At 37.3% G+C, this 27,022-nt stretch overlaps 1 protein-coding gene across 4 annotated transcripts in view; it reads left to right on the forward strand.

Annotated features, from left to right (window-relative positions):
* Nucleotides 1-23,683, forward strand: part of SPAST (spastin) — a 38,595-nt gene extending 14,912 nt beyond the window's left edge. For all 4 annotated transcript variants that reach the window (XM_066546627.1, XM_066546629.1, XM_066546628.1 and 1 more), the window contains 13 exons: nucleotides 2,443-2,627; nucleotides 3,613-3,746; nucleotides 4,046-4,139; nucleotides 7,417-7,491; nucleotides 8,719-8,790; nucleotides 9,313-9,388; nucleotides 9,936-10,027; nucleotides 11,820-11,899; nucleotides 12,704-12,746; nucleotides 13,354-13,433; nucleotides 15,085-15,155; nucleotides 16,969-17,009; nucleotides 18,252-23,683. In XM_066546627.1, coding sequence (XP_066402724.1) covers nucleotides 2,443-2,627; nucleotides 3,613-3,746; nucleotides 4,046-4,139; nucleotides 7,417-7,491; nucleotides 8,719-8,790; nucleotides 9,313-9,388; nucleotides 9,936-10,027; nucleotides 11,820-11,899; nucleotides 12,704-12,746; nucleotides 13,354-13,433; nucleotides 15,085-15,155; nucleotides 16,969-17,009; nucleotides 18,252-18,374 — 1,166 coding nt within the window. In that variant the 3' untranslated portion in view covers nucleotides 18,375-23,683. The remainder of the gene's footprint in view (nucleotides 1-2,442; nucleotides 2,628-3,612; nucleotides 3,747-4,045; nucleotides 4,140-7,416; nucleotides 7,492-8,718; nucleotides 8,791-9,312; nucleotides 9,389-9,935; nucleotides 10,028-11,819; nucleotides 11,900-12,703; nucleotides 12,747-13,353; nucleotides 13,434-15,084; nucleotides 15,156-16,968; nucleotides 17,010-18,251) is intronic.
* Nucleotides 23,684-27,022: the final 3,339 nt, after the last annotated feature.

The following is a 27,022-nucleotide window of genomic DNA, read 5'->3' on the forward strand; positions in this document are numbered from 1 at the left end:
TCAGCAAAATATGTGTCTTGCATAGTGGGAACTGTCTGATGTGCGATGTTCACTTAACTCATGCTTTAGAAATAGATAAGCTTTATAGAAACTGTAATTCTGAACTATTTGATAACATTTTTATTTGTTACTTCAATGAAAATTTGTATATAAAATGAAGCTTCCCTCTGGAATTGACATTCAGCAAACAGCTCTGTTCAGGAGTTGTTCATCAGTGCTTCTTCATGTGCTACCAATGAGGACTGACAGCAAAACATGTAAACCTACAGGTCTTGGGTCCTGGAGGTGCAGTTAGAGTAAATAATAATTTGAATTAAACCTTGTCTCTTTTCCCTTCTTTCCTCCCATCTGTTTCCAGCTTCCTGAAATACTCCTTACCTGTGCAATTTTATGACCCTCAAAATGGCAGGATCTGTGTATTGTTCTCAATGTGTGGTAGTGGTTTTGGGAGAGTGGGATAATTGAGCAGCATGTTAGGGTGAAGGACATGGAGAAAAACTAATTTTGGTTTTTGAAGCCTTCCTATGTTGACTTCAAGCTGTGCAAATGAGGTTGAGGTGGGCTAAAAAAACCCAACAAAACTGAATGCCACCTATTGATTAAATTGGACCAATCAAAGTGCTGAGTAGCTAGATGTGTTAGCAGATTCATATACTCTTTTTGAACTTGAAAGTTAGTAAGTATACCTCATTTTAAAGAGTTATTGACTTGGAAATTCCTGTGCAGGAATGACTAAATAAATGGATCCAGCGCTGGAGCTGTGTGTGGTTTAGTCACAGTAGCCAGTTTTGGTGGTTTTTCTTGTTTATTGTTTGTTCATTTGTTTCTAAGAAGAAACATAATACAGGTAAATATACTTAATTATATTAGTCAGGTTGCCTTGTTTCTTGCATCTTGATACATCTGCGCTGTTTATTGTGACCCCAGCAGAGTTTCTGTAACTCTAAAAAGGGATAGATTTGTGATGAAGAAGGGCTTTAGAAACTTTTTCACTGAACTGTTAAGGCTACCTGCAGGCTGTGTAGAGATTGGGTCCTGGTAGTATGTTTAAAGAGGCTGAGAACATAGCAGTAATTAGTTGATCCTTCCATAATACTGTTTGACTGAAGTATTCTTTGAGTTTTTTAAACACAACATTTAAAATTATGAGGCTTTTTACTTAAAGTATTTTTCATTGAACTCTGCAATGTTTTAAGTTGAAAATTCTTCTTAGAGTCACTAATTTCCTTAAAAATCAGAGTTCTTTGCCCTGTTTCTTAAGACTAGCAGGTCAAATTGAGTTGCAAATTTCTACAATCCTAGTGAAGACACTGAAATAGCTGAAATCTATTTTGAGCTTCCTTCCCTCTGATGCCCTATTTCTCTTACCTAATCAAAAGACTCCTTAATCCTTTTAAAAGGATATGAAATAACACAGTATTTACAGTTTCCATTGCAGACAACAGTACTGTACTAGACAGTTTCCAGTAGTGTATTCCCAACCACAAAAAATACCCTAATCTCAAACTATGCTCTAATCGTTAACCAACCTGACCAACCTGCCTGCTTGCTGTACCACCTTCTTACCTCTTAATCTCTGATTTGATGTTTTACACTTGTCATTTCTGTGCCAAGGAACTTTATTTTACCCTGTATCCCATATGGAGAACATAGACATGAAGTGCTATTTTGCTTACTCTGAACCAGAATGACTTTTTGTAGTTTGATGGCCTGTGGCCAATATTTCAAGTTTATCTGTCACCTAATTTGAGACTTTTCTGCTTCATCATGGAGGTGAATAAGTAGTGTGAGTGGAATGTCTGGTGATGTTTAAATGTAGTTTAAGACTTAATTTTTAATGTAGGAAGGTAAGCTGCTTCAGACTGGTCCATTCGGAATTTACTTGCACCTCAAGATTGCTAAAGTGGAAGCAAGTTGAAAGAAAAAACACCTGACAGTCACTTGCAAGTATAACTACTACTGTAATTTTTCCAGATTAAAATGCTTTGGTGAAGCTTCTGTGTGGAAGGTGCTAGATAATGTTAACTGGCATCCAATTAACTAGCCCGCTTACATCACTTAAAGAATCAATACTCAGAATCTAAAGGCTTGAAATCTGGGGGATAGTGCCATGATTATTTTTAAGAGTTCTTGGGAAAGAAGACAGCAGAAGACTTTGCATCATAAGGAGTAGATGGTGTTCTTCCCTTGATAATGGGACTGTTATCTCTGGCTTTTTTAAGATGGCTAAACAGGGTTAATTTTGAGAGCTAAAATTTAGAATTTTATCTGTAGGTGAAAACAGCAGTCAATATCCCCTTAAAAACACTAAATCTCTTTAGAAATGTGTCTTGTTCTTCTATAATGCAGTATTATATGTTTCAACAATTCTATCTTCTACTTGCAGTTGATGGTAAAGTATGACTGCTGCAAATGTTCATACAACACTGGTTTTCTTTATAGAAAGTGGAGCAGTTCCAAAAAAGAAGGACCCCCTAACACACACGAGTAATTCCCTTCCTCGTTCAAAGACTGTTGCAAAAACTGGATCCACAGGCCTTTCAGGTCACCACAGAACGCCCAGCTACAGTGGGGTATCATCATCTGTGTCTAGACCAGCACCTAATCCTACACCTTCAGCTCACAAGGTATAGTGAGGATAAATATGGAAGTATACACTTGAAAAATCAAGTGTAAATTCCAGAAGAAGCTTTGGATTTAATGCCTTAATTGCAGTATTGTAGCAGCAGAAAGTTTTTGAAAAAACTGAAATTCCAAATTTTTAGCCAGGCCTCTTGAGGGATGCTGCAGAGTGGATTTTAGAAATTGGAGGGCATCAGGTGGGTGCATGGGAAAAAGGATTTTAAGTATAATCACAGTAATAAATACTACTTGTTTTTAAAATTGCATGGGAAGTGAGTGAAAGTTACCTAGAAGAAAAATAAATGTTACTTCTAGTATGTAAAAGATAGAGGGGAAAACCTCTTATTCCAGAACTACAAGATTTTTCCCCCTACATGTTCTTCTCTTCCAAAGCATGCATGCATGCACAGGTTGTTTTGCAACCACATTGAAAAGCAAATTATGCTTAGGCTGGGACTGAAGCACAGAAGTCCTACAGTAAGAATACAGAAAATTAGAGCATTTCTTTTGACCTATCTTTTTCCCTTCCATCTTTATTACCCAGTAAAGTGGAATAAAGAGCAGAATGGACTGAACCTAACTGTTCTGCTAAAGCATTATTGCTGCTATAATATGAAGACTTTTAAGTGGCTTAAAAGTACAAAGTACAACAGTAGTAGGAATTCTTGCTTATAGGTATTGAGAACCTGAAATGCTTTCTGATGCTTACTTCCAGAGTATGCTGGGGGAAAATACTGTAGTTAAATAAATGAATTATCAAACAAAAAAACCCTCAAACTAAAGATACTTCACCACTGGACCCTAAGATGGCCTACTTATGGCTGACTGATATGATAGTATGATTTGTAGCAAAATACAGCAGTAGAATATTGGGTATTTGTGAACATGCTTTTTACTGGAGCAAATGAAATGGTCTTACTTTATTTAACACTACACTTTCAAAGTATTAATCTGGGGGTTTTGGTTTTTTTTTCTTCCCCCCCTCTCCAGGCCGCTCCTAAAAATAGCAGAGCAAATAAGCCTTCTACTCCTACCACTGCTCCTCGAAAAAAGAAAGACACTAAGATATTTAGAAATGTGGACAGCAACCTGGCTAATCTTATCCTAAATGAAGTTGTTGATAGGTAAGTATGAAGAAAAGTAGGCTTTTCAATCCAGCAAATCAGTTTTACATTCAGTACAATCTTGGTCCAATTGGAATGAAATTAGTACTTCTACTTTGTTGAGTTTTCTTGGGGATTTTTTGGTTGGGTTTTTATTATTGTTACTTCGGCAAAAGAATGTTTTAAAATACTTAACAATATAAGTTGTAGATTTTCTCAAAAGGGTTCTGTATAAATAGTCAAATGCATTAAATTAGTCAGCTGCAGCTGAAAAAGAGTATCTCATTGTTAGACTAATTAGTATTCCATTTCTTTGTTAGTGGGCCAGCTGTCAAATTTGATGATATTGCAGGGCAGGAACTGGCTAAACAAGCTTTGCAAGAAATTGTTATCCTTCCTTCTCTTAGACCTGAGGTAAGCAACTGGATATTGTTGTCAATCTGTGACAGGATGAATGAAATGTGCTGTTCTTCATGCATGAAATGATGATTCTTGAATCCTGTTTTTACTGATTATGCAGCTATGAGTAGCTGTGGGGTCCTAGCCATCTTGGAAAAGGGGAATATAGGATTTATGTGTAAAATACTGCCATGAAATTCCTTGTCTTCTGGTTAATCGATGTTGCAGAAGGTGACTAGAGCAAGAAAAAAAAAAAAGAAACCCCCAAAAAACCCAAGCCCAAATCAAATCAGCAAACCACAAACTCCTAAAAGAAACTAAAACCAAAACACCCCCACAACCCCATAAAACAAAAAAAAGCAAAAGCAAACAAACAAAAATTCTCACTGTTTGTCAGGCTGACTGTTCCAGATAGCTATAGCTGTGTCTCCAACCCTATATGGCCATGTAAGGGACAAAGCCCCAAACTGGAAGGGTGATATGGGAGAGGTTTGTGTAGGTAAATTAGGTTGTGACACTCTCTGTTTGGAAATATGTTACTGTTATTATGGTCATCCTCTCTGTGAGTGTGTTGGTCAGACACTGAATATTTTATTCACAGATGGAAGGGATACAAAGAAGTGTAGTGAACAACCAAATACACTGAGATATATAACATTTGAGGGCAGATTTCCTCTTTACTTGGCTGTATGGAAGTTGATCATTTAGGCTTTTATTTATCATAGGTGGTACCTCAATTACTGTGACTGTTTAAATTCGGGCCTAGTCTGCATACTACTGGAATATTCTGAGCTACTTTTAAGGAAAAAAAAAAATTGGTCATTTTCTAAAGCTGAACTCACTAAAAGTTGCAGTACTTTTGAGGAAATTGCATGTAATGCTTTCCTGTAGTGCTTTCATGAGATCCCAGCTGGAGTGTCCAGTTCTGGGCTCCCCAGCACAGGAAGGGCATGGGCCTGTTGGAGCAAGTCCAGAGGAGGAACAGCAGGATCAGGGGGCTGGAGCACCTCTCCTGTAAGGAAACGCTGAGAATTGGGGTTGTTAAGCATGGAGAAGAGAGGGCTCCAGGCTGACCTTACTACATTTTTTCAGTACCTGAAGGAGACCTAAAAGAAAAGTGGTGAGGAACTGTTTACAAGGGCAGGTAGTGACAGAACAAGGGAAAATGGCTTCAAACTGAGAGTAGGTTTAGATTTGGATATTATGAAGAAATTATTCACTGTGAGGATGATGAGACACTAGAACAGGTTGCCCAGAGAAGTTACGGATTCCCCATCCTGGAGTTGTCCAAAGCCAGATTGGAAGGGGCTTTGAGTAGTGTGCTCTAGTGGAAAATGACAGGGAAGCTGGAAGTAGATGATCTTCCAAGTTCTTTCCAACCCAGTCCCTCTTTATGATTCTGTGATTATTGAAGAAAAATTGCTGTTTGTACTTTTTGTTTGCTTGTGTGTCTCATTTGTTATGTGGACAGGTGGCTGGAGTTGCCCTATGGTTTTCCTCTTAATGCAGCTACTGGTTTTGAAGCAGCATAGGGAAGAAACCTTAAACCTGGCATAGCATCACAGAAATATGAGCTGTAAGGAGAAAAAAGCTTTGGCAACAAATGTGTGTGCTCAGATGTTGTTATGCAGAAGGAAGATGTCATTATAGCATCTCTGTTACTGCAGTGCAATAGTATGTCAAGTGTGTTGTTCAGTGACACCAACACTGTGAGCTGGGTGGGAAGGACTTGGAGATGGGAGGCTTGGAGTAGCTTTTCCAGTAACATGGTATTTTCAATAAGGTTGTCTCATATTGCAATGGGCCTGACCTTGGTGTAGGTTGAGATGTAATAAGGACAGAGAATCCCATGAATTTTTAAACTTTCCTTGGAAGTAGAGAGGGTTGATTTTATTCTTTATAAATGAGCACAGTAGGTGTGGCAACTGTAGGGGGATACTTTGTAAGTTAACACTAGTTCAGTTTTGGTCTTAATGAGTTTTGAACTCAAATTCATATTTAACAAGCCAGTGGTATTTTTGTAGGAGAGCAAAAGTTGGGGTACATAAGCAGGAAACATTGGTTGAAACCATTTCAGTGGTAAGATGCTATTGAAATGCTAGCAGTTCAGACCATGCTAAGTATAATTACCTTGTTAACAAAAACTTGAAAAGCTTTGTGTATCTCAGTAATAAATGTCAGTGCAGCTGAACTGTAGGTGATGATCAAGGTGAGAAAAAGTTACAGATTTGGTCTGGGCTGTGTGAAAATGGTTGAACTCCCCAAGAATTATTTCAAGCAAAAGAAGTCAGACAATAAATGCACATGGTGGTAAGCAGCATGGAAAGCAGAAGCTCTGGAGTGTTCACTTAGTGAATAGCTGGGTAACTACTTTTAGGGATCAGAGTCAAGCACAAACAAAATACTGTGGATGATGAAATGATAAGAGAAAACACATGTTGGTCAGGACAGAAATATAACACTGGAAATGGAGCTATGTGTTGTCATAGATATTGTGGAAAGAAATGCCTACAGACAGTGCTAATTACACGTGGGATGTATATGAGATACCCTCCTATTGCTTTTGCTTTGTTTATTGGAATTACTGGAAGCTGGAAGGGAGGGGTGAGTATTGAGACCAAAAGAGAAATTCTGAGACTTTTGAGGGAAGGGATAAAGACAAAGTGCTAGAGAAAAATAGTCAAGAGTAATAACTAAAAGTTATGTATTCTGTGAGAATTTGTAGACTTGTTTGCCCTAGGTGTGATCCTGGATTTTATAGAGTAGGAAAGATGAATCTAGTGAGAAGTGAGAGAGAGATATGACTGTCAGTAGCATAGAGAGAGTAGGTGGTTGTTAAGTAATATTTTAAGTAATTTTGTTGAAAGCTTGTCTTCTCAAGTTTCATTTAATAAGGAAAGATTAAGGAGCTCTTCCATATGGAATTAGTAAGAACACTACTTTAACTCTCCATTGTACACCTTCATTACTCCCTTTTTAACTGGAATTGATGCTTTAAACTTGATAGGCTAGTCTGTCTTGTGGAAAGTGTTTTAAACTGCTTGCACAGTGCATCCAGGCACAGAACAATTACAACATAATTTAGCTGCTGCGTGGGAAACAATAGTGGTGTGCATTAGGTCAAGTTAGTAACAGAGTGTAGTTCTCTCAAAGCCTGCACTGTTGTGGCACTCACTGCTACTGTTACTGTCAGTACTAGCCAGTGTCCTCAGTCTTAAACCATTTTCTTGCAAAGGTAAAGTAACATTTTATTCAAATCTTTGATGATAACTTATGATGATGTCCTTTTCAGTTATTTACAGGTCTGAGAGCTCCTGCACGTGGTTTATTGCTGTTTGGCCCACCAGGAAATGGGAAGACAATGTTGGTGAGAAAATCACTTCCTGCATGAGTTGGTGGGCTTAAAATGTAACCACAAGGGATGGCTTTCAGTTTGGGGCTTGGACTAGTAAACTGTACATTCTTACAGAATATATATTATGGTGTCATTTCATACATAAAAGGGCAAAATTGTTCTTAACCGTGGATTTTACGGAAGGAATTGCTAAACTGTTCTCTCTTTTATTATTTTCATTATGACAAGTAATATTTTAAACCAGCAAGTCCAGGTTTCATTTTCAGAGAGAGTAAAAGGAAGTGGTTTCATTTTTTTGTATAGCAGTGATTGATCAGAAATTATCTGCTCTCCACTGAAACATACTAGAAGTACATTTTGGAAATGAGGAGGGAGCACTTTAGCAAAAAAAGGGATTGTCTCACTTGCACACTGCTGTGCAAAGAGTGTAAGATCTGTGGAGCTGCCTAGCCAGAGCTTTTTTCCTCAGCCTGATGTGCTAGATCCAGGGAACTGGAGCTCCATGGCTGTGCATCAGGCAGGGAGCATTGAGTGTCCTGATGCGGCTGAGCCAGCCACATCGTCCTGATCACATGGTGCGGCTGCAGCTGCACTCCTGCTGACACTGGAGCTGGATCAGCCCTCAAGTGCAGGAGTGTGAATGTAGAGCAGCTCATGTAGGCTCATCTGTTATGTTTGACATACTGGAATATAACTGCTAATCACTAAAATTAGGTTCTATAAGCAGGCAATCATAATGTCTTGAATATGGTGAAACTGTTAAAGCAGAGGGTAGTCTGAATGAGCATTCCAACTGATTGTTTTCCCTAGCTTTCCTCTGAAAACAGCTTTTGCATAGATAAAGAAGGGGAAAAAACACTATATTTTTTTATGTGATTTGATCCAACCGATGCCTTAAATTACCACCCTCAATTAGTTAAAATTGACTTAGATTTCTATTCAGGATAAATTGAAAGGAAATGAAGAATTTTATTCTTCCATAGCAAGTTGTAGTTGGCTATGGAGCTAAGGGGATTAGAAAAGTCTATGGACATTTCCCTGTTGGTGTGACTGCATAGCCATTCTCATTTGTAAGTGACCTGGATAGAAGTTTTCTGAACCATTTACAAGGTGCTCCCTTTGAAGAAATAGGGGTTTTCAAAACTGTCCATCAGGACATGAGTGGTCACTGCAGATGCAGAGAACTATCTTCAGTATGATAGCTTTTAAAAGTGTTTTTGTTTTTCCCTCCTTTCCTAGGCCAAAGCAGTTGCTGCAGAATCAAATGCTACTTTCTTTAACATCAGTGCAGCGAGTCTGACTTCAAAATATGTAAGTAGTGGCTGTAAAATACATTGATTTGAAAACACCCATGCTTTAATTGGAGCTTAAGAAAACCAGAGACTTCTGATGAGTCCTTGGTGAACTGTTAGCCTATAATGAACATAGTTTTTAAAAAGTGACTAGTGAAGTAAAAAAAAAATTGGTTTGTGCTTGTGATAAAGCAGTGTCAAAGGTTTTTCCAGCTTGGCAATGGCAGTAATGCAGACGAGTGGTTGTGGGATTTTCCATCCTTAAAAAATGGATTAGTTTGGTCCCAGCTCTCTTTCACTCTGGTAATTTAGGCACCAAAATCTTTTGACAGTTAACTCAGCTGTAATCATAAGAGAAGGTCTAGTGTTTCTTTAAAGATGTAAACAATCCCATTGTATGTACTGAACCAGTGATAATCTGAATATGTATAAATGGACTGAGTGTGGTAGGTTACTAGCACAATTTTCTGTTGGTCCTTCTGTTAGCTGTCATGTAGTAAAAATTTTTAACCCCCTAAAAATCAGTTTTTTGTTGTTTTAGGTAGGTGAAGGGGAGAAACTGGTGCGTGCTCTATTTGCAGTAGCCAGAGAACTTCAACCTTCTATAATTTTTATTGGTAAGACCTTAAATTTTAACTTTTATTTACTTTCTTAAATAATCTTGCTTACCAAAGATTAGTAAGTAGTTAACTATTGGAATAGTTGGGTAAACTTCTTTTGGGTAATTTTGCAGCTCAGGACAACTGTCTCAGATATGACCTGCTGGGCAATCAGTAGTTCATATAAAGCATGTTAGATAGATTACTGTTATGTTATTTAGTTGGTGGTAATAGTGGGAAGAGGTGCTCTCTAAAAGAAAAATACTGTACTGGCTTTACAGAGTGAGTCCATTAAACTTCAAACATGAAAATATATTTTTCTTGTCCTGAGTAGTAGTTTGTCATCAGAAAGATTTCTTTTTCCCCCTCTCATTTGTGCCTGGTATTACCTATTCAAAGGCCAAAACCTCACACAGGTTTTTAAACTTTCCTAAGATCTGTCTGTCTCCTAAAGAATGAAGATCTGGTCTTCCTTAATGGAGCCTTATATTAGCAAAGGAACTTAGGCAAATACAAAAATTTTGTTGTTGTATGCTTAGTTAAGATGTATTTCTTTGTTTTTTAGATGAAGTTGATAGCCTTTTGTGTGAAAGACGAGAAGGTGAACATGATGCTAGCAGGCGTCTAAAAACAGAATTTTTAATAGAATTTGATGGTGTAAGTATTTAATCTTGGTATTGTTTGATTTAGCTAAATTGGGTAAATGTAGTGGGTGCCAGTAAAACCTATAGGTGAATTACAAAGGGTTTGGCTACTGGGGCTTAGCTCAGCCTCCCTCCCACCCCACCCCACCATAATTGGCAAACAGCTTTTTTTTGGTTGTTTTTAATTTTCTACCTGCTTACTGTGGTGTTCTGGAAGATGCACTGATGGACTGAAAGGTAGTGATCTGGGGATGAGCTGTAATAATGTCTTGGAAGATTATGGACAGAAAAGAAAGGATAACAGATGGCAGTAGTAAAGGAGCTGTGAGGACAGCTGTTCTTACAGGGCAAGAGGGACATTTGAGGGTCACGGAGAGCTGAATCCGTGTTTGCAATTGCATGGCTTCATGAATCACTTCTCTTTATTCTGGCAAAGCAAAACAAGATTAAATGTCTTTTAAATAGTTTTTGCTGTCAAAGGAGTGTGTGTCACAAGCATGCACTGTCAAGGGGTGAGACTTGAGGTATGAGGATTTCCAAGAGACTAGTTTAGATTTTAAATATATATATAGATATATATATATATATATATATATATATATGTATCTCATGTATACACAGTTCTGACACATTAGAAAGATTCATTTCTGTATTAGTACATCTTTTATTGAATTATAACACTTTTCTTGGTATCATAAGCTAGAGAAGACAGAATTCATTAAGAAGTGTTTAATGGCATGAATGCAATACCCAGGAAGAGGAACTGGATTTCATAGTGGGACAGACACAAATGAGATCAGAGAATTTTTCTGTCACAGCACTGTTCTTGTAGTGAATAATTTTAGTTTTTGTTCCGTTAGCACAATGGAATATTGCTACAGTGGTGAAGCAATAGTAATGAGGTAGAGGAGGAGCAGATAACAACATGGAGTGGCAGCAAGGTTGGGAAAAACTCCAAACTGGATGAATCAGGACAAATAGTGCAATGTGACAGTGATATGCAGAGATTATTTACACACACACACGCAGAGTTTTCCCTTAAAATGAAAAGGGAAAAATAAGCATAATGTAAGGTCTGCTGACTTAATATTTAAAGTGTAACTATGTTATAGAGTATTTTTGGTGAACCTTTTGAACGTGGTACAGTAGCAGTGAACCTAAATCTATAAAGAATTGAACACTAAGCGAATAATGTTGCTGATAGCCCAGAGTTTCCTCTAAAGTTTGGAAGGTCTAAGTCTCCATACTCTGGGATATAAAATGAGGGGAATTGGGAAGGAAATTGCTGTGTCTTTCTGCTATTATGGTTATTTTATAGCCTGTTTTGATTACTGGATTCGTGCGAGACCTGTGTTAGATGGATCTCTGTTCTGATTTGGGGTTCTTGCTTTACTTAAGTTCAAGATTTTGATTCTCACCCTATAGGCTTCAAAATAGTATTTTGTGTAAAAACCCCAGAACAGCAGAAAGTCTCTGGTTTTTTTTCAACATAGTTATCCCCTGGTAACTAAACTTATGAGTGCCTTTTATGGTTTTATAGTCTCAGATTTTTCCAGAAAGCCCTTTTTGGGTTTTGGGGTTGGTTTTTTTTTTTTTTTTTACCTTTTCCTGGTTTGACTTTACTATTATCTGAGCAATATTTTAAACCTACCTTAATGGAAAAAAACCCCAAAACATATATTTATATATATAAAGATCCCATCAGTGTGCTGAATCCATGGCAAGTCTCTAACTGGTTTTGTTGTATTTCTGCTTAATGTAGACTGTGTAAACTGAGAGCTGGCTTGCCTTCCCACATTATATAGGTGCAGTCTTCTGGAGAGGACAGAATACTTGTGATGGGAGCAACAAACAGGCCTCAGGAGCTTGATGATGCTGTTCTCAGGTATCAAAACATCATTTTCTGAATATACACTAAGATGATATTCATTATGAAGAACAGGTTTTGCCTACTGTCGCAGTGAAGTTTTGTAATATGTAAAAGCTGTTCAGCAAGGCTAAATTATTTAACCTCTCAAAGAGGGGCTCTTTTGAGATGTATCTACACAGTCATGGTGGTCTTGCAATAGTCTGAAACAGTAGTACCTGTTGAGGTCACGTCAGTGGTTTTTAAATTTCTTTAATTTAATATTTTACTTTTTTGTTATTTGGATTGTAATGGCAAAATAAAGGAGGAAAATTGATCAGTATTCCAGATTGACCAGAAATCTAGTATTTCTTCTCTGTGAATATTGTCTTCTGACATCCCATGCAATTACAGATCTTGCTGTAGACTTGCCTTAGGACTGTTTTGCTAAAAGTACTCACACTTTATTATCTTTTCTCTCTTGATTGAGGAAAATAGATATGTCAGCATTGCCTGAAGAAATTATTCCAAAGACTTTTTTCTGTAAAAATTAAGAGAGGCTTCATTTCATTGCTGGTGGTCAGTGGTATTTCTACCTTTAGAGTGTTTCCCCTCTGGGAGGAGTCTTGTAGATTCAGATAAGAGTAAGGTGGCACCAGTAGCTTCTACATATTTTGTTTGGTTGTTGGTGGTTTTTTTTTTCAAAATTTCCAGTTCCACTTCCTAGAATTTGATGATGAAAGTGAATTTTTGTCACTTAACCAAACCAAATGTTAGATTTGTATGGGATAACTAGTTACAGAATAGTGTGAACAATGTATACATGTTTGGGTTTTTTTTCAGACGCTTCACCAAACGGGTATATGTGTCTTTACCAAACGAGGAGGTAAGTATTGTTTTCTACCCACATTTTTAAGACACTTATAGGCAATTCTTAACTTGCCCTTGTGGATGATTACAGTTCTGTGAACCAACTTCTGGCTCGCCTTGACCATATACACTGTGCATTAATTCTGAGAACTATTTTAAGATTTGTGGGGTTTTTTTCACTCATACTAGTAGCAAATCTGGTGGTAGCTACTCAGTACTTCTTGACTAGTGAGGTGTTGCTTACAGACTGGCAGATGTGGGCAAGTCTGAACTAGGACTTAGAGGAGCATGTTTGTTTGGCTGAAGGGAGAGTGTTTTATTGCAAAAGACAGAAGTAATTTTCCTAATGTTTGTCAGTTCAACAGGAGATCAGGAATTTTGATGAAGATTCTAATTCTTCTTGATACTAGTAGTTAGGCTCTTGGTCTTGTATTTACCCAGTCCTTATCTCTGCTCCTGAAGAGATGATACTGCACAGTCTAATTGCACAAGCACTATGGGCAAGTTGAAACTGGTGAAGCACAAAAGCAAAACTGACAAAAGCGTAGTTCTGTTCTTGCAACACAATTGTAAGTGTTCCATGAAAACGAGTTTTGCATCTGATAATTTTATCTTCTTTTCAGACAAGATTGATTTTGCTTAAAAATCTTCTAAGTAAGCAAGGAAGTCCATTAACCCAAAAAGAGTTGGCTCAACTAGCTAGGTAAGTATTTTGTAACCATACTAAATAAATATATTCCTCTACTGCATTCATTCAGACTGTTTAATTCATTCAAAATGTAACTAATGTAAATGATCCAAGAGCAACAACATGAATTCATTTATTTGGGGAAGATGGTTCCCTGTCAGGCTGTATGAAAGTGGTTTTATATATGCATATATAAGATACACCCAGTCAGGTTTCTGTTGTTGAAACATGCTCATCAGCTCTTTCCTTTGAGGAGGAGGGAGGAGGGATGCTTCTTTCCACCCGTCCCTCAAGGAGTCCAGCTCTCCTCCCTGATGCAAAAAGATAGCACCAGTTTTGCACTTGGCATTCATTTCACATAAAAGGCAAGTTCTCTTTGCTGGTGCCTTGCTAGGCTTGTTGAATGTATTACCAACATAGCAGAACAAGCACTGGATAATTTTAGGTTCTTTTCACTTTCAAATTTGATCGGGAAAATGTGGGTTAATTTTTCCCTCCTCTTATGAAATAGAGTTGTTTTATGTTTTTCATCTTTGAGATTGACACAGTACTGCTGTTAGTCACCTAAATCTAATAATTTGTATGAAGGAGATTAGACTAAAAAGCAGGTAGGGCAGGAAGGAATGAAGACATTCTGTGAGATAGCAAAGATAGGCAGGTGGATGTACTTCAGTCTGTTTCTCCTTGTGGTAGGACAACAGAGGTTAGTACACTCTTGGATGTAGCATTTGTCAGCCTCTTAGTAATGCTGCAGAAGTTGATGTGTCATCCAACTGAATATATTCCCTCTGTGCTTGAAGGTTGTTAGCTCAGGCCACATTTAGGCTGCAGTAATAGCTAACTGGAGGAAAAACACAGTCAGTGTCCTGTATTCTAACTGCAAATGTAAGAACCAAATTACAAATGCAACTTGAGTACACCTTTTTTAAAGGGTTTAGAGAAAATGTAAAAGTTGAGCATCCTGCCTGCTTCTTTTTCCATCTCTTTTTGTTTTGAAAGAGAGAAGTATTTAACTTCCATTATGATTTTGTGTTCCTTTGCCCCTCTGCAACTTTTTCTACAAACTATAACAGACTTTATGATCTCCAGAAGACTAAGCTCTTGTTGCTGCAGCTAGCCACTGTTCTTACAAGGGTGCTGGTTTTGTTTTTAAATTTTCCTTTAGGTAACCTGAACTACTCATTTTCACTGATCTTGGCATTTTGTATTATTGGCTTCCTGGTTCAGTGGAGGCCTTTTTTCTCCAGAGTGTTTCAGTGGTTAACTTGGATATTGTCTAATTCTGGAACAGCTCCCACAGAGTGTACAGGACAATTGAGGTTTTGGTTTTACGGTAATTGACAAATGTTGATAAACTACTGGTACAGAATTCTCCTACAGAAATAGTAAATGTGATTGGAATCAGATTTCATCTACAAATCCTAGGTGCTGCCTTTTTTTTTTTTTCTAGAATGTTATTTGGGACTTGAATATCTGTACTTTAAATTTAATCTGTGAAAGATCACTTATACTGAACACACTTCTGATTTATTAAACTTGAAAAATAACATCAAAGTAATACTTCTTCTGATTAAGTAACACTTTGATTATCTGCAATTAAATTGATTTGAAGCAGGTTTTTGGTTTTTTTGCTTCCTCCTTGACCCCACTTTTTCCTTTGCCAAAGAATGACAGATGGATACTCTGGAAGTGACCTAACTGCATTAGCAAAGGATGCAGCACTTGGCCCCATTCGAGGTAAGCTGCAGAGATTTTTAATTGAGGTTTTGACATTAGAGTTATATTTTCTTGCATCTTTATAATTCTCAAACCTCTGAAATTTAACTTTTTTCATTGGATTTTAGTCTGTTCCTCATAATAGCATCTTTATAAGATTTACTTACACAAAACCCTTCAGCATCTCACCATGTGAAACAAAGTTTTTGTGTCATAGAAGAAAAGCAGTGTGAAGTGTTTCTCGCTGATTTTGTAGGGTTTTTAACTAGTGTCTTTCTGAGACTGGTGTCAGTTCTGTTGTAGCTAAATTACTACTTGAATAGCAATTGCTGATTGTGTTACTTGCCTTTTTAAAAGAGTCAAGTGTCTTTGAAGTCGAAGGGAAGGAAAACTGAAACAAGCTATTTTATGGGTTTTTTCTAGATACAGTTTGAATGGCATAGCTTTTTATATTTTTAACTCTTAATGGTGAATTGTGATCCAGATGACAACTCTGAATGATCTAGAGTTTTACTTATATTTGTTCTTTCTCTGACATATCCAGCTAGGAAAAACCCACAGTTTTAATGTGAATACTTTTTTCCAACACTTCCTCTCTTTGTTCTCTTTAACTAGCTAGTTGTGTGTCCAGTAGCCACATCTGAGGGAACTGATCTTGTTTAGTGGAGATCAGTAGCAGGATTTTTGTGTAGAAAAGATTGTGAAGATTTGGTCTTAGTTTTCTGTTTGTAGACATATTGTCCTACTTTACAGAAAGGTACTAAAGGCAGGCAGAGCAGAAGTGTTCTGTAATATCAGCCTATTATGTGTAAATAAAAATTGTTGCAACTCTCTTATTTATGGGGAGGAGATGTCTGTTAATGTTTTGTGGGTGTGTTTATTATTTTTTAAATTCTGTAGCATGCATTTTTGCCAGTGCACTGTCTCTTTTGAAAGCAGCTGTTGGAATGTAATGTTTTTTACACATTTCTTTCAGCTGCTGAATTTGTAAACCACATCTTTCACAATCCTGCGTAATAACTGGGAAACAGAGCTGCATTAAATGGCTCTCATAAGAGACATCATGACTCCTAAGAATTTGAATATATTTATTTTAGAGTGGTGGAATTAATAATGTATGCATTTAGGTATGCAGGCTTTACTTTGCTGACGACTCACTTCACATGCAAGTCCATTTCAAGAAGAGACCGTGTAACATTGTGCAACACATTTCTTTCACTTGTTCCTGTTTTCCATATAAAACAATATATTTTTGAAAATGTTTTGTGATATTATCCTTGCCAATCCTATCTAGGTTCTTTTTCTTGTACTCTCCTAGCAAAATGTTTGCTGTTACCTGTTAATACCATGAGCTTATTGCAAGTTAAAAAAAAAAAAAATTGGTGAATGATGCCAGCATGTTCGGATCCCATGAGTGCAGAATAGGGCAAGAAGCACTGTGATGTGCCCTGCCTGATTTTATTTCAGTGTTCTTGGCTGATTGTACCTTCTGTTTCCAGAAATTCAGTAGGGAGGCTGTGGATACCACAGTTAATATGGGGGAGGTAGCTCTGTTGGCTTGTGTGCTCTTTTCCATACTTTAGGAAAAAGGAATTATTCTGCTATCACTTTGTGCTGCACCTGCAGTAACTGAGTGTGGGAGCAGCCTGGTTGAGGAGCTGATAAATGGGGAAGGAGGCAAAAACATAATGTACCTTTCTTTATAGGAGAAAGGTATAATTTTTAGCTGCACATTTTTTTCCCAGAATATAAGTGCTTTTAACATGTTTTATTTGTCAGAAGTGATGAAAGTTTTCTTACAAAACTCACCCATCGATTTTTTTTTTTTTAACAGAATTAAAACCAGAACAGGTGAAGAACATGTCTGCCAGTGAGGTAAGCTGTTTTAGCAGCTGTATATTCCCCTTTCAATAGAAGGCTTTCTCACTAGAAACTATTAAGGTCCCTTTTTTATGTGTAGTATCATACAAAATAGGATAATTTTGGGGGGTATTACCCTTTTTAATCACTTCTTCATTAAAGAAAATTCTGTAGAAATAGAGATTAAGAAGATCTGTCCTCAGATGTCAGAGGTTCATGGGTAGTTTGTTGGCTTTCAGGCTTCAGAGCACTTCTTTCTCTGTTAGTAAGTCTGTTGTTCTTCATTTCAGCTGACTGTCCTGTCTTTTCCTTCACACTGAACTGCAGTATTTGTTACCTAGCTGATGTCAGAGGCCTGGCTATTATTTACTGCAGTGTTACTTCCCAAGAACATTCCCAGAAGTATTATGTGAAATTACTTCTACCCCCTCCACCGCATCTTTACATGAAGGAGGTTAACTTAGGGAGAACCTAAAACAGATTTGTGCATGTATATGAATAATACTTGCATTAATTGACATGTACCATCATAAAGAAAAAGATTAGGCTCCTGACCACAAACTGCAGCTGTAAACATGAAAAAAAAAAAGACGATTGGTCCTGTGTACAGAAGTTTCTGTTCAGGTGTGTGTGCAAACCACGGTTCAACAGGGGAAAATGAAGTAAAACTTCATTTCTCAGTTGCTTTTTGTGTTTAGCCTGAGGTCGTGGCCAAAGCTATAAGCTGGAAGGGTTTGTTGCAGGAGGATAACAGCATCTGTGATAATTTGTTGTGATGTCCTCATATGCACCAGCCCACACCACCTACTGAAACAGGAAGAAATGACACAGTCTAATGAGCGGTTTAGTAACAAGGCAGATCTTACTATTGGCAAGTGTTAGTTTATTAAAAATGGTACATACTGGTAGTCTTAAATTACAAGATTCTTGCATCAGGTCATAGAATAATAGAACACCCTGGTTTGGAAGGGACCCTCAAAGATCACCTGGTCCATCCTTTTGTGGGAAAGGGAGCTTAGATGAGATTATTTAGCGCCCTGCCCACTCATATCTTCAAAACCTCCAGCAATGGAGACTCTACCACATTCTTGGGGGGTTGTTGCAGTGAATGTCTACTCTGCAAAAAAAATTCGTTCTTACATCAAGATGCAGCACTCATAGAATGTGTTTTGTTAAAAGTGAATACTCAAGTACTTCCTCTGTAAACAGAAGTACATGAACCACTTGTGACCCTGATGTCTTTCATTTTCTGTTTAGATGAGAAACATCAAGCTGTCAGATTTCACAGAGTCTCTGAAGAAGATCAAGCGCAGTTTGAGCCCTCAGACCCTGGAGGCGTACATCCGCTGGAACAAGGACTTTGGAGATACCACAGTGTGAGACACTACTTGAAGTGAAACACTCCTGCCTGGGGAGAGCAGTTGGTGCAGACAACTGGGAAGCAGCCAGAGTTTACAGGACTTTACAGATATTTAAGTATCTGCATTAAAACTCGAGATTGAGAAAATATACAATGTGAAATGTGTTCATCAAAGCCTCTTTGCCATTTAGTGAGGATTTACACACTGTAAGTAAGAGCACAACAGGACTTGAGAGAAGTAAGATTCCTAGCAATCTGATTCTGGTTTGAACATTAATATATGTATATTGTTTCTGCTACAAGGCTCTGATGATATTGATCATTGGAGAACCTTTCCTATGTTGTGTGTGTGGTTTTTTTGTTTTTAATTTTGCCATGACATTGACGAACAATGGACTTGGAACAATAATGTTCAATTTGAGGTTTGTAAACTGCAGTTCTTTTTTTGACTTTTTTATCCTTAATGTGCCAAATAAAACAATTTCCCTGTGCAGAGTGGAAGAACAGCATTGGGGACTTACGATTATTAAATTGATAAAAGTAGCTGGTCTGTTATTATTTGTCTTTTTGTTTTGTTGTAATGTGACTGAGTTGTTCACAGGATGGGTTTAAAGAAGACCTTTGATAGCAGAACAGCAAAAAACCCCAACCTTATAAAACCAATTCAAACTGCCTTTTAAAAGAAAAATTACTAAATAAAAGAATAGACTGAGATACTCATTTAGTGGCAGTATTTTCTCTTAATGCATTTTGTAACGCTTTCATTGGTAGAATGTTAGCTTATGCTTACTGTGTACAACTTGAGCCCAGCTGATGTTTGAGAGAGTAGGTGATGCTAATTGTTGAGTTTCAGAAATGATGTGTTTCTACCCTGTATTTTGGTCTGTTTATGATAATTGAAAGTAAAATTTCCATTGTGATAATTTTTTTAATCTCCACGTGTAAGCATTATAATATGAGGCTACATGTTTAATACATGGCACACATTAATGTTTTTATAGCTTTCATATGTTTCAGTTTATATATTAAAGTATGAAACACTCAACTGATCTGCTTTTTTAAAAAGAAACTGCATCTTTGTACAAATACTTGTTTTTATTATATAAATGACAAGCTATTAAAAAAACCAAACTCATAAATGAGAGCCTTTAAATACCATAATAAAGGAAAGCATTTTTGCCTTTACTTCTAAAGGCCCAACATCTTGTTTACAAATTCTACACTGATTAAACACAGATGTTTGCAAGGCAGAACACTAGTTCCTTGTTAAAGCAGGTTTGTGGGTTGTTGGGTTCTTTGTTTTTTTGGTTGGTTTGGTTTTGTTTTTTTCCACCTCTCCCAACTTAGCGATACATGAAAATGCATATTGTTTGTTGTTGTTTTAATGAAAATATGTTTTAAGTGTTGTTTGCTTTTGGTCTTAACAGAAAATTTGGTTTTAATTTTTCATTTAACTTATTTTTTTAACTATTTACCTGAAAGTTGACTATAAATAATATATTATATGTATATATGAAAAAAAAACCAACTCTAGAGAGATGCAGTTGTAGGTATAGTAATACTCTGAGAGGACTGTGCTCACTGTGTGGTATTGAGTACTAAGTAGCAGAAACTCTGTCATACCTTTGAGATGCACATATGCAATATGTTTGGGATTGTTTTGTTTTTTTTTTTTTTCAACCAGAGATGCTTTTAACTGGTTTTAAGATTAAAAGCAATCAAATAAGAGAAGATTGTGTTCCACTACTATGCCTTTTGAAATAGTCTAACCAAACCATGTCTAGCCTTCTAAGGATAGGACTCTCTCAAATTAGTATGTCTTATGTAAATGAAATGTGACTTTGGTTCCTCTGACTCACTTTTCTGGAGAAATACTAAAAGATTTCAGATTCTTAAGTCTCATGTCTTGCTTTGCCTTAGCTCTGCCTTCAGTAGACCATCTCTGTTGTTGGAGATTCCTGGCTGACTTGATCCATATTTGTAAAATTCTTCATATTGCTAAGCATGAATATTACTGTTGTACTAGCATCTGCCACATAGCTACAGCTAAGAAAGGGCCTTGGTTTTATTCATAAAGCTCTGGTAGATATTCCTTGAGATCCTTTGCAAATGAGAACTTCAAAGATAACGCTTCTGGTTTTGAGTGTTCCTAAATGATTGTTACAAAACTGTTTGTTCCTCAAAATTAAGTGGACAAAACCTACTGGTTATTTATTTCAAATGCATACTCATTGGCATGGGATAGGTACCTGAAATGTTGAGATAGAGGTCCTCATCCCCTAAAGTAGCACCAGTATGCAGCACAAGGAGTCAGAATCACCAGCTGCTACACAAAAAGAAAGGGACCAGCCCTTTCACTAGTTTGTACAACCAGTTCAGGTCAAGAGAATCTGTGTGACTGGTACAGCTGCTTTTTGGTCTTCTATTATGCCTGATTGTTTTCTGCTTAGTGGATGAACTACAGCCCTATAAATTAATGCTGGAACACAGTAAAAAGAAGAAAATTTTGTTCTGCAACATCAGTTTGCCCCACAGCTGCTGGACACTTAGCCCATGGCCAGGTGCTGTTTGGTTCATAAATTTCCTTTAAATGTCTTGTCTTATGCTATTTTCTGAATACTGTCTTTTAAGAGTAATTCTGTTCTGCTTAAGGCATTATCTTGCATCTTACTCCTCATTTTACATGTACTAAGTCCCAGCTCAGTGATTCCATCTATATGTTGGATTAACTGTGTATAAAAGCAGATCTGGGGAAAAACAACCACAATAACAGAAAGAAACCACCAAACCTTCCCCCCCCCCAAAAAAAAAGAACCCATCCAAAAAAAACCCACCCCAAATAACCACAAATTTCCTGTATTTCCCAAGGCTGTAGTACTTACACAGAACTTTACCAGCTGTATTTTCCATAAAATCAAGTTATGTTCTAATACAATGCCTCAAATCAGGATAAACAGGACAGCAGTTTGGGTGCTTTTAACTTTTGTCAAGACTAGCAGTCCATTAGCTCTCTGGACTGATTTTTTCCTTTCTTTGTTTCTTTTTTTTCCCCCCTCTTATTTTCTGTGAATCTGCCCACTGCTAGTGAATGAGCAACTTGACCCACTTTTTTGACATGATTAGTAAGCAGCTTGTCTGGCTCTCTGCCAGTGTTTTACTGACTTTCAAGTGTAGCAGCTACTGGAGGGGGAAAATAAAACTAACCCAAACCCCTTGTGTTTTTCTAACAACCCTCTTCATACATCTTCCTGCTTTTATTAAGCAGGAGCCACATTTTTTGTCTTTCAACATACTGGAAGAACAGTATGTAGATTTCTCTTTCTCCTTAAAATAAGAATATTTTCTGTTTTATGATGCTTCCTTTACTAATGTTGACTTTTCTGTGGACTACAGCAAACCTGTACAGGTTCTCTGCATATGCAAAGATAAAATCAACACAGAATACTAAAGATAAGCCTTAAACTAGGGTATTTATGCACAAATAAATCTGTCCTGTTAGTTTCTTAGACTTTACAGCTTTTAGAGTATCAGAAATAGGCATTGTGCCACTGAGATGTCTCGCTTACTCAAAGCCAGTTGCTAGGTACAATTCTGTTGAATATGCCCTGCAACTTTATGTAGGTAACAAATGTGATAATAACACTTTAAAATGAGTAAGAATGGGATCTCTGAACTGAGAAGGTGTGTTGTCACTGCACTAATTAGAGACTATTGCTGGTTTTTCTGTTCCTTTCTCTCAAGTGTTTTTAAAATGACAGTTTTTATACATCTAACTCAATTAACCTTACCTTCTGGTGTAAGATAAATAGTATTTTTTCTATTCTAGACAAGTGGGGTTTAGCACTGCTTTGCACTGCTGTCATGTCCCTCTTGTGAAATTTAAGTACTTTGTACTGGGAATACTGAAGTCAGATATGCTGGCAAATGGAACTGAGACATCTGTTCTGAACTGGAAAGCAGTGTTCTCCTTAGGGCTTCCTTCATCATCTATGGTGAGACTTGGTGCCCTAGATTTCCTTAGTGCTTTCCTACCCAAGACATGGATGATGCATGGCTGTGCCTAGGACGTGCTTCTCCAGTGCTTTAGTGATGCTTCTGCATGTGGCAGCTTTGGGAGGGGGCCAGTGCTACTGTACCTGACCAGGTTTTCATTCATTTTCTGTGGTGCCCTCAAGCTTTTGTGATGCTTTAAGTTGTTGGGGTTTCTACCAGATATCAAAAATGGAATGAAGAGTAGCAAGCAAGTAGTCAATGCAATTGTTATCTCAGTCATTGTGCTAATTAGAGGCAGTTTTACTATTAGTTTCTCTTGAGCTGCTGTTTAGTGTTGAAGAATGTTGTTTTACTGACCTATGTGAATTTACATGCTTAGGATGATCTGCAGACATCCTAAGAGATGACCAATTGATCAGCTATTTTCTTTTAGAATTTCTTATTTAATGATAACTTTCAGTATCTTTTCTTTTAATTACAGTAATTATAATTCCACAGGATGAGGAAGTTAAGCTGTCACTTCCTGCAAATACAAAATCATCTTGTAAAATATGGGGAAATGTGTATTGTGTTTTTCCTGCTTCTTGTGTAAATCATTAACTGTCTTAGAGTGGAAACTTCTTACCTTGTCAATAACTACCTCCTGAGTTCAGCAATAATTGGCAAGGTACACACTCCTCCGGTGGATACAACATACTGGCTCAACACTGCAGATTCTTCAGAGTCTGATGGTTTGATTTCAAAATGCTTGACATTACTTTTGGAAACTATGGTGATGAACCTTGTTTTGCTGTAAGACTTTCCTTGCCTTCATAAGACACACTTCTTAAAAAAGCCTTTCTTCAGAGAAGGGGCTTTGAGGATTAAAGGTCGGTGCTCTGTAGGTGGTTAATACAGGTGTAGTGCTCCAAGATGCCGGGGTGTGGCTCTCACTTGTGCAGGTTCTCTCCCATTAGAAGTGGGGAAGAAAGTATTTTGTGAAATAGTCACACACCTGTCAAAGGGACTGCAAACACAGAAACTGGTTTTGCTACATGAGTCCCATTTTTAGTCGTCTGAAGGGCTAGTCAGTATTTTTCAGAAATTTGTATTAAAGTGATGAAAACCAAAGGTGGAGACAAAACACCATACCCAACCCTGTAAAATATATTGGACAACTCCAATCTGGGATGGGATTCATTTTTGTATTTTGTTGTTTAGAAGCACTTTTGTTTCATTGTTCTTTTAAGAATGTTTTCTGAAATGTTAAACACCATTTTACTAATAGCAATGTAAAAAGCATGACAAGCAGTCACATAGCTTTAGCTTACAATAAAATGTTTTGTTTGTCCTGTTATTACTGTTTTCTTGTCTGTTTATCAGATAAAATGTCCAAAACTAAAAGCCTTTTCATTAAACTTGAAGCCTATTAAATTGCTGCTGGTTTTAAAAAAACATTTAAAAACATCAGGTGTTGTATACCAGATGATGGAACAATAAATATGTAAATAAATCAGTTTCTAAAGAACATAACTCAAGTTCTTAAAACTAATGTAAACAGAAGTGCTACTTCCTAAATAAATGTGCTTAAACTGAAAGTGTGTGCTTATCCTAGTCTTGCTAGATCATGGTGAAAACCAGGAGTTTTCACATAACTAATTCTGGTGGTCATGGGGAAGTCCTGAAAAATTTGGAGCAAATTTGCTTGGCCTCAAAATGGCTTTTCTTTTGCCTGGGGGAGAGTGCTGCTGTTAGTTCTGAGTTAACAATATAATTTCTTTACTTATCCCCATTGCCTTATCATTTGTAATTCTCTGTCTTTAGGCTGCATCTGGACTGCTTACAGCTATGAGGGGTGTTCTGTTATTAGAGTTACATCCTGAAGATAAAATTAATCAAACTTTATTTTTTAAAGACTCATTTTAATATTACATATCTGGCAGCATGAGGGGTCTTCAAAAAAACAGCCATGACCACTGCCTTCCACACATCATCATGTAAATCAGTGCTAAAACAAACCAACCAAATAAAAATCAATACAGCAAGGAGGAAAAAACCCCAGTGTTTTGGACAGCATCATGTGAGCTATTCCTGCTTCTGTCAAGGAATAATTCTTTAGGACAGAAAGACATCACTGGTGTCTATCCAAGGTATCTCTCTTTGGCTGAAATACTACTGCTTGGAGGTAGATTTTGAACCACTAAAATGATTTCTACTGGTAATTTTGTGTATCGGTTACAGACATGCAAATATTTTATTCTTGCAGAGGAGATAATCAGATAAATTAAAATCATTGAAGAAAGAAGAGCATGAAAAAAACATATTCCACCATTTGCTATTTTGAAATCTACAGAGATTTTGGTTTTGGCAGCATACCATGGACTGAAGTTTGTCTTGGACTCATTCAATTGTTCCCATTCCAGCCAAGGAGGGGAGACAAGGCTGCATGCCCAGCATTAGATGCTGGTGTATCTCAGATGTTTATTTCTGTATTTTAGTGCACTAAGTTTGCTAGAGAAAAGTGAGAAAAAAAGTAAGTTAAAACTTGTTGGGTGGCTTTTTTTGTTTGTTTGTTTGTTTGGGGTTTTTTTGGGTGGGTGGGGTTTGTTTTCTTTTGGGGGTTTTTGTTGATGAAGTTTTTTTTCCCCCATCATGCCATCTTTCTGCAGATTTCCAAATATGTTGTGAACTTGTGAAATCCAGCCTGTGTCCTACAAGGTTTCATATGGCTCTGGAGAAGGCAGTTATGCGACTTTCCCTAAGTTATCTTTTATTCTATGTATCATGATAAAATAGGAAATACATGTACTGGTGAAGGCAGAAAAATATAATTTAACTAAAATCCATCTCTCAATACTGGTGGGATTATTCCAGGTGCTGTGTTGCAGCTTTATTAAAAAAATCCACATGTTTTCTAGAATATCAGCCTACAAACAACCTATTGAGCAAAGTGTGGTGGTTTTACCACACAGTTTTGAAAATTCTACTTTTTTGGGAAGTGTATACAGTAAGAATATGTTCTTTCTAAGTTTGTAACTTCTGTTATTTTCAAATCTCATTGTAGTAATTTCTAAAAGGCCTCAAACTTGCCTCAGTAAGACATCCTTGAAGACTCTTAGTTTTGTTATATGCAGAATGCTAGTATCAGCTGTGCTATTGTAGAATTTTTCCTCTGTGAAGACACTTCCTCAAGTGCAGTTTCTAAAAACTAACTATTGGCCTCTTCTGGGAAGAAATACCCTGTGACATCAAATAAACTAAAAAGCCCAATTCTATGTCAATAATGAAGGAACCAAACAACTTTGTGGAGCAAATTATACAGTGGTTCATCAGAGTTCTGATTTCCTCATTAAATTTGAATGGAGGCAGCAGCTGCAGTTTGAATTTCTTGCCTGTCATCCAGATTCTATAAAGCACAAATCTATTTTCTGCAAATAGTTTCTAAAACTTCTTTCATACACTGGAAAAAAAAAGCTTACTGATTACAGCCAAGAGCTTAGAATGAGGTCTGAGATATTAAATATATCTTAACTACCTGATAAGTCTGATAGTTGTTCTTAATTAATGATACTTCTAAGGACCACATATACTCAAAATCTAGAAAGTAAAAATTATTTTATCTTTTTTATCAATAATAAAATCACATGTTCTGGAGACAATACACGCAATTGTGAAGCACACTTAACTGTGAAGCAGATTAAAGACTGGCTTGTTCCTGGTTTAATTTGATATATAGGCCTATCTCTCACCCACAGTCAGGTAAGTATTTTGGTAGGTTTTACAGGTGAGATGCAAATAACATTTTAGACTATTTAAAAGAACAAAAATTAAGGCAGTGTTACAGAAGGTTGTTTCAAGTTTCTTACTAGGCACAATCATCTGTCTTAATAAAATATCTCAATTCAATTTTTATTCCTCTCTTTCTCACTTACTTTGCAAATAATAAAAAATAAAAAATAAAAAATAATAAATAATAAATAATAAATAATAAATAATAAATAAGCTGTTTTGTGAATAAATCTTTAAGTACATTCAATCCCGTGCAGGTACTTTGCAACACAATTTTTCTTAAGAGCTCTCTGAACTTCCACGATGACTTCTGTTCTGGATTTCCTTGTACATTCCATGCAAAGCGGTGCTGCCCTACCCATTCCTTCTGACAGGAACTTCTGGGCACGGTGAAGCCATCTGCTGGCCACCCAGCCCGGGGATCGCTGTCCCCTTGTGTCCCGGCGTTCCAGAGCCTCGGTAGCGGTAGTCAGTGGCAGAATCCTCTCTCACATGGACAGCAGCTGCCTCTGGGATGGGGCTGGGCTGCGTGCGGATCCCTGCTCTGCACTGCCATGCTTCCAATGTTCATCATATTCAGAGAATCGGGAGCACTTCTGAGGATCTCAGCACACAACAAAGTGACTAAGTTTTCAACATAACTCCTGTAGTTTGGAGAGCTGCTGTCCTTTGGGGGTTTTGCTGTGGAAAAGAAATGCCTTTTGCAGGCTGTGTCCTGAGGGCCCTTGACGCCGGGTACCGCGGCTGGCAGTGGGGACGGAGGAATGCTCGTACTGGGAAGCAAACCCATCCTTGTGGAATTGCTGTCGTGGAGTATCGTGACAGACTATGACAGGCCTAGGACTACGACATCCTTAAGCTGTGCCATGGGAGGTTTAGGTTGAATACTAGGAGGAATTTCTTCACA

Source organism: Molothrus aeneus, chromosome 3, assembly GCF_037042795.1.
Source record: "Molothrus aeneus isolate 106 chromosome 3, BPBGC_Maene_1.0, whole genome shotgun sequence".
In the NCBI taxonomy this organism is placed as follows: Eukaryota; Metazoa; Chordata; class Aves; order Passeriformes; family Icteridae; genus Molothrus; species Molothrus aeneus.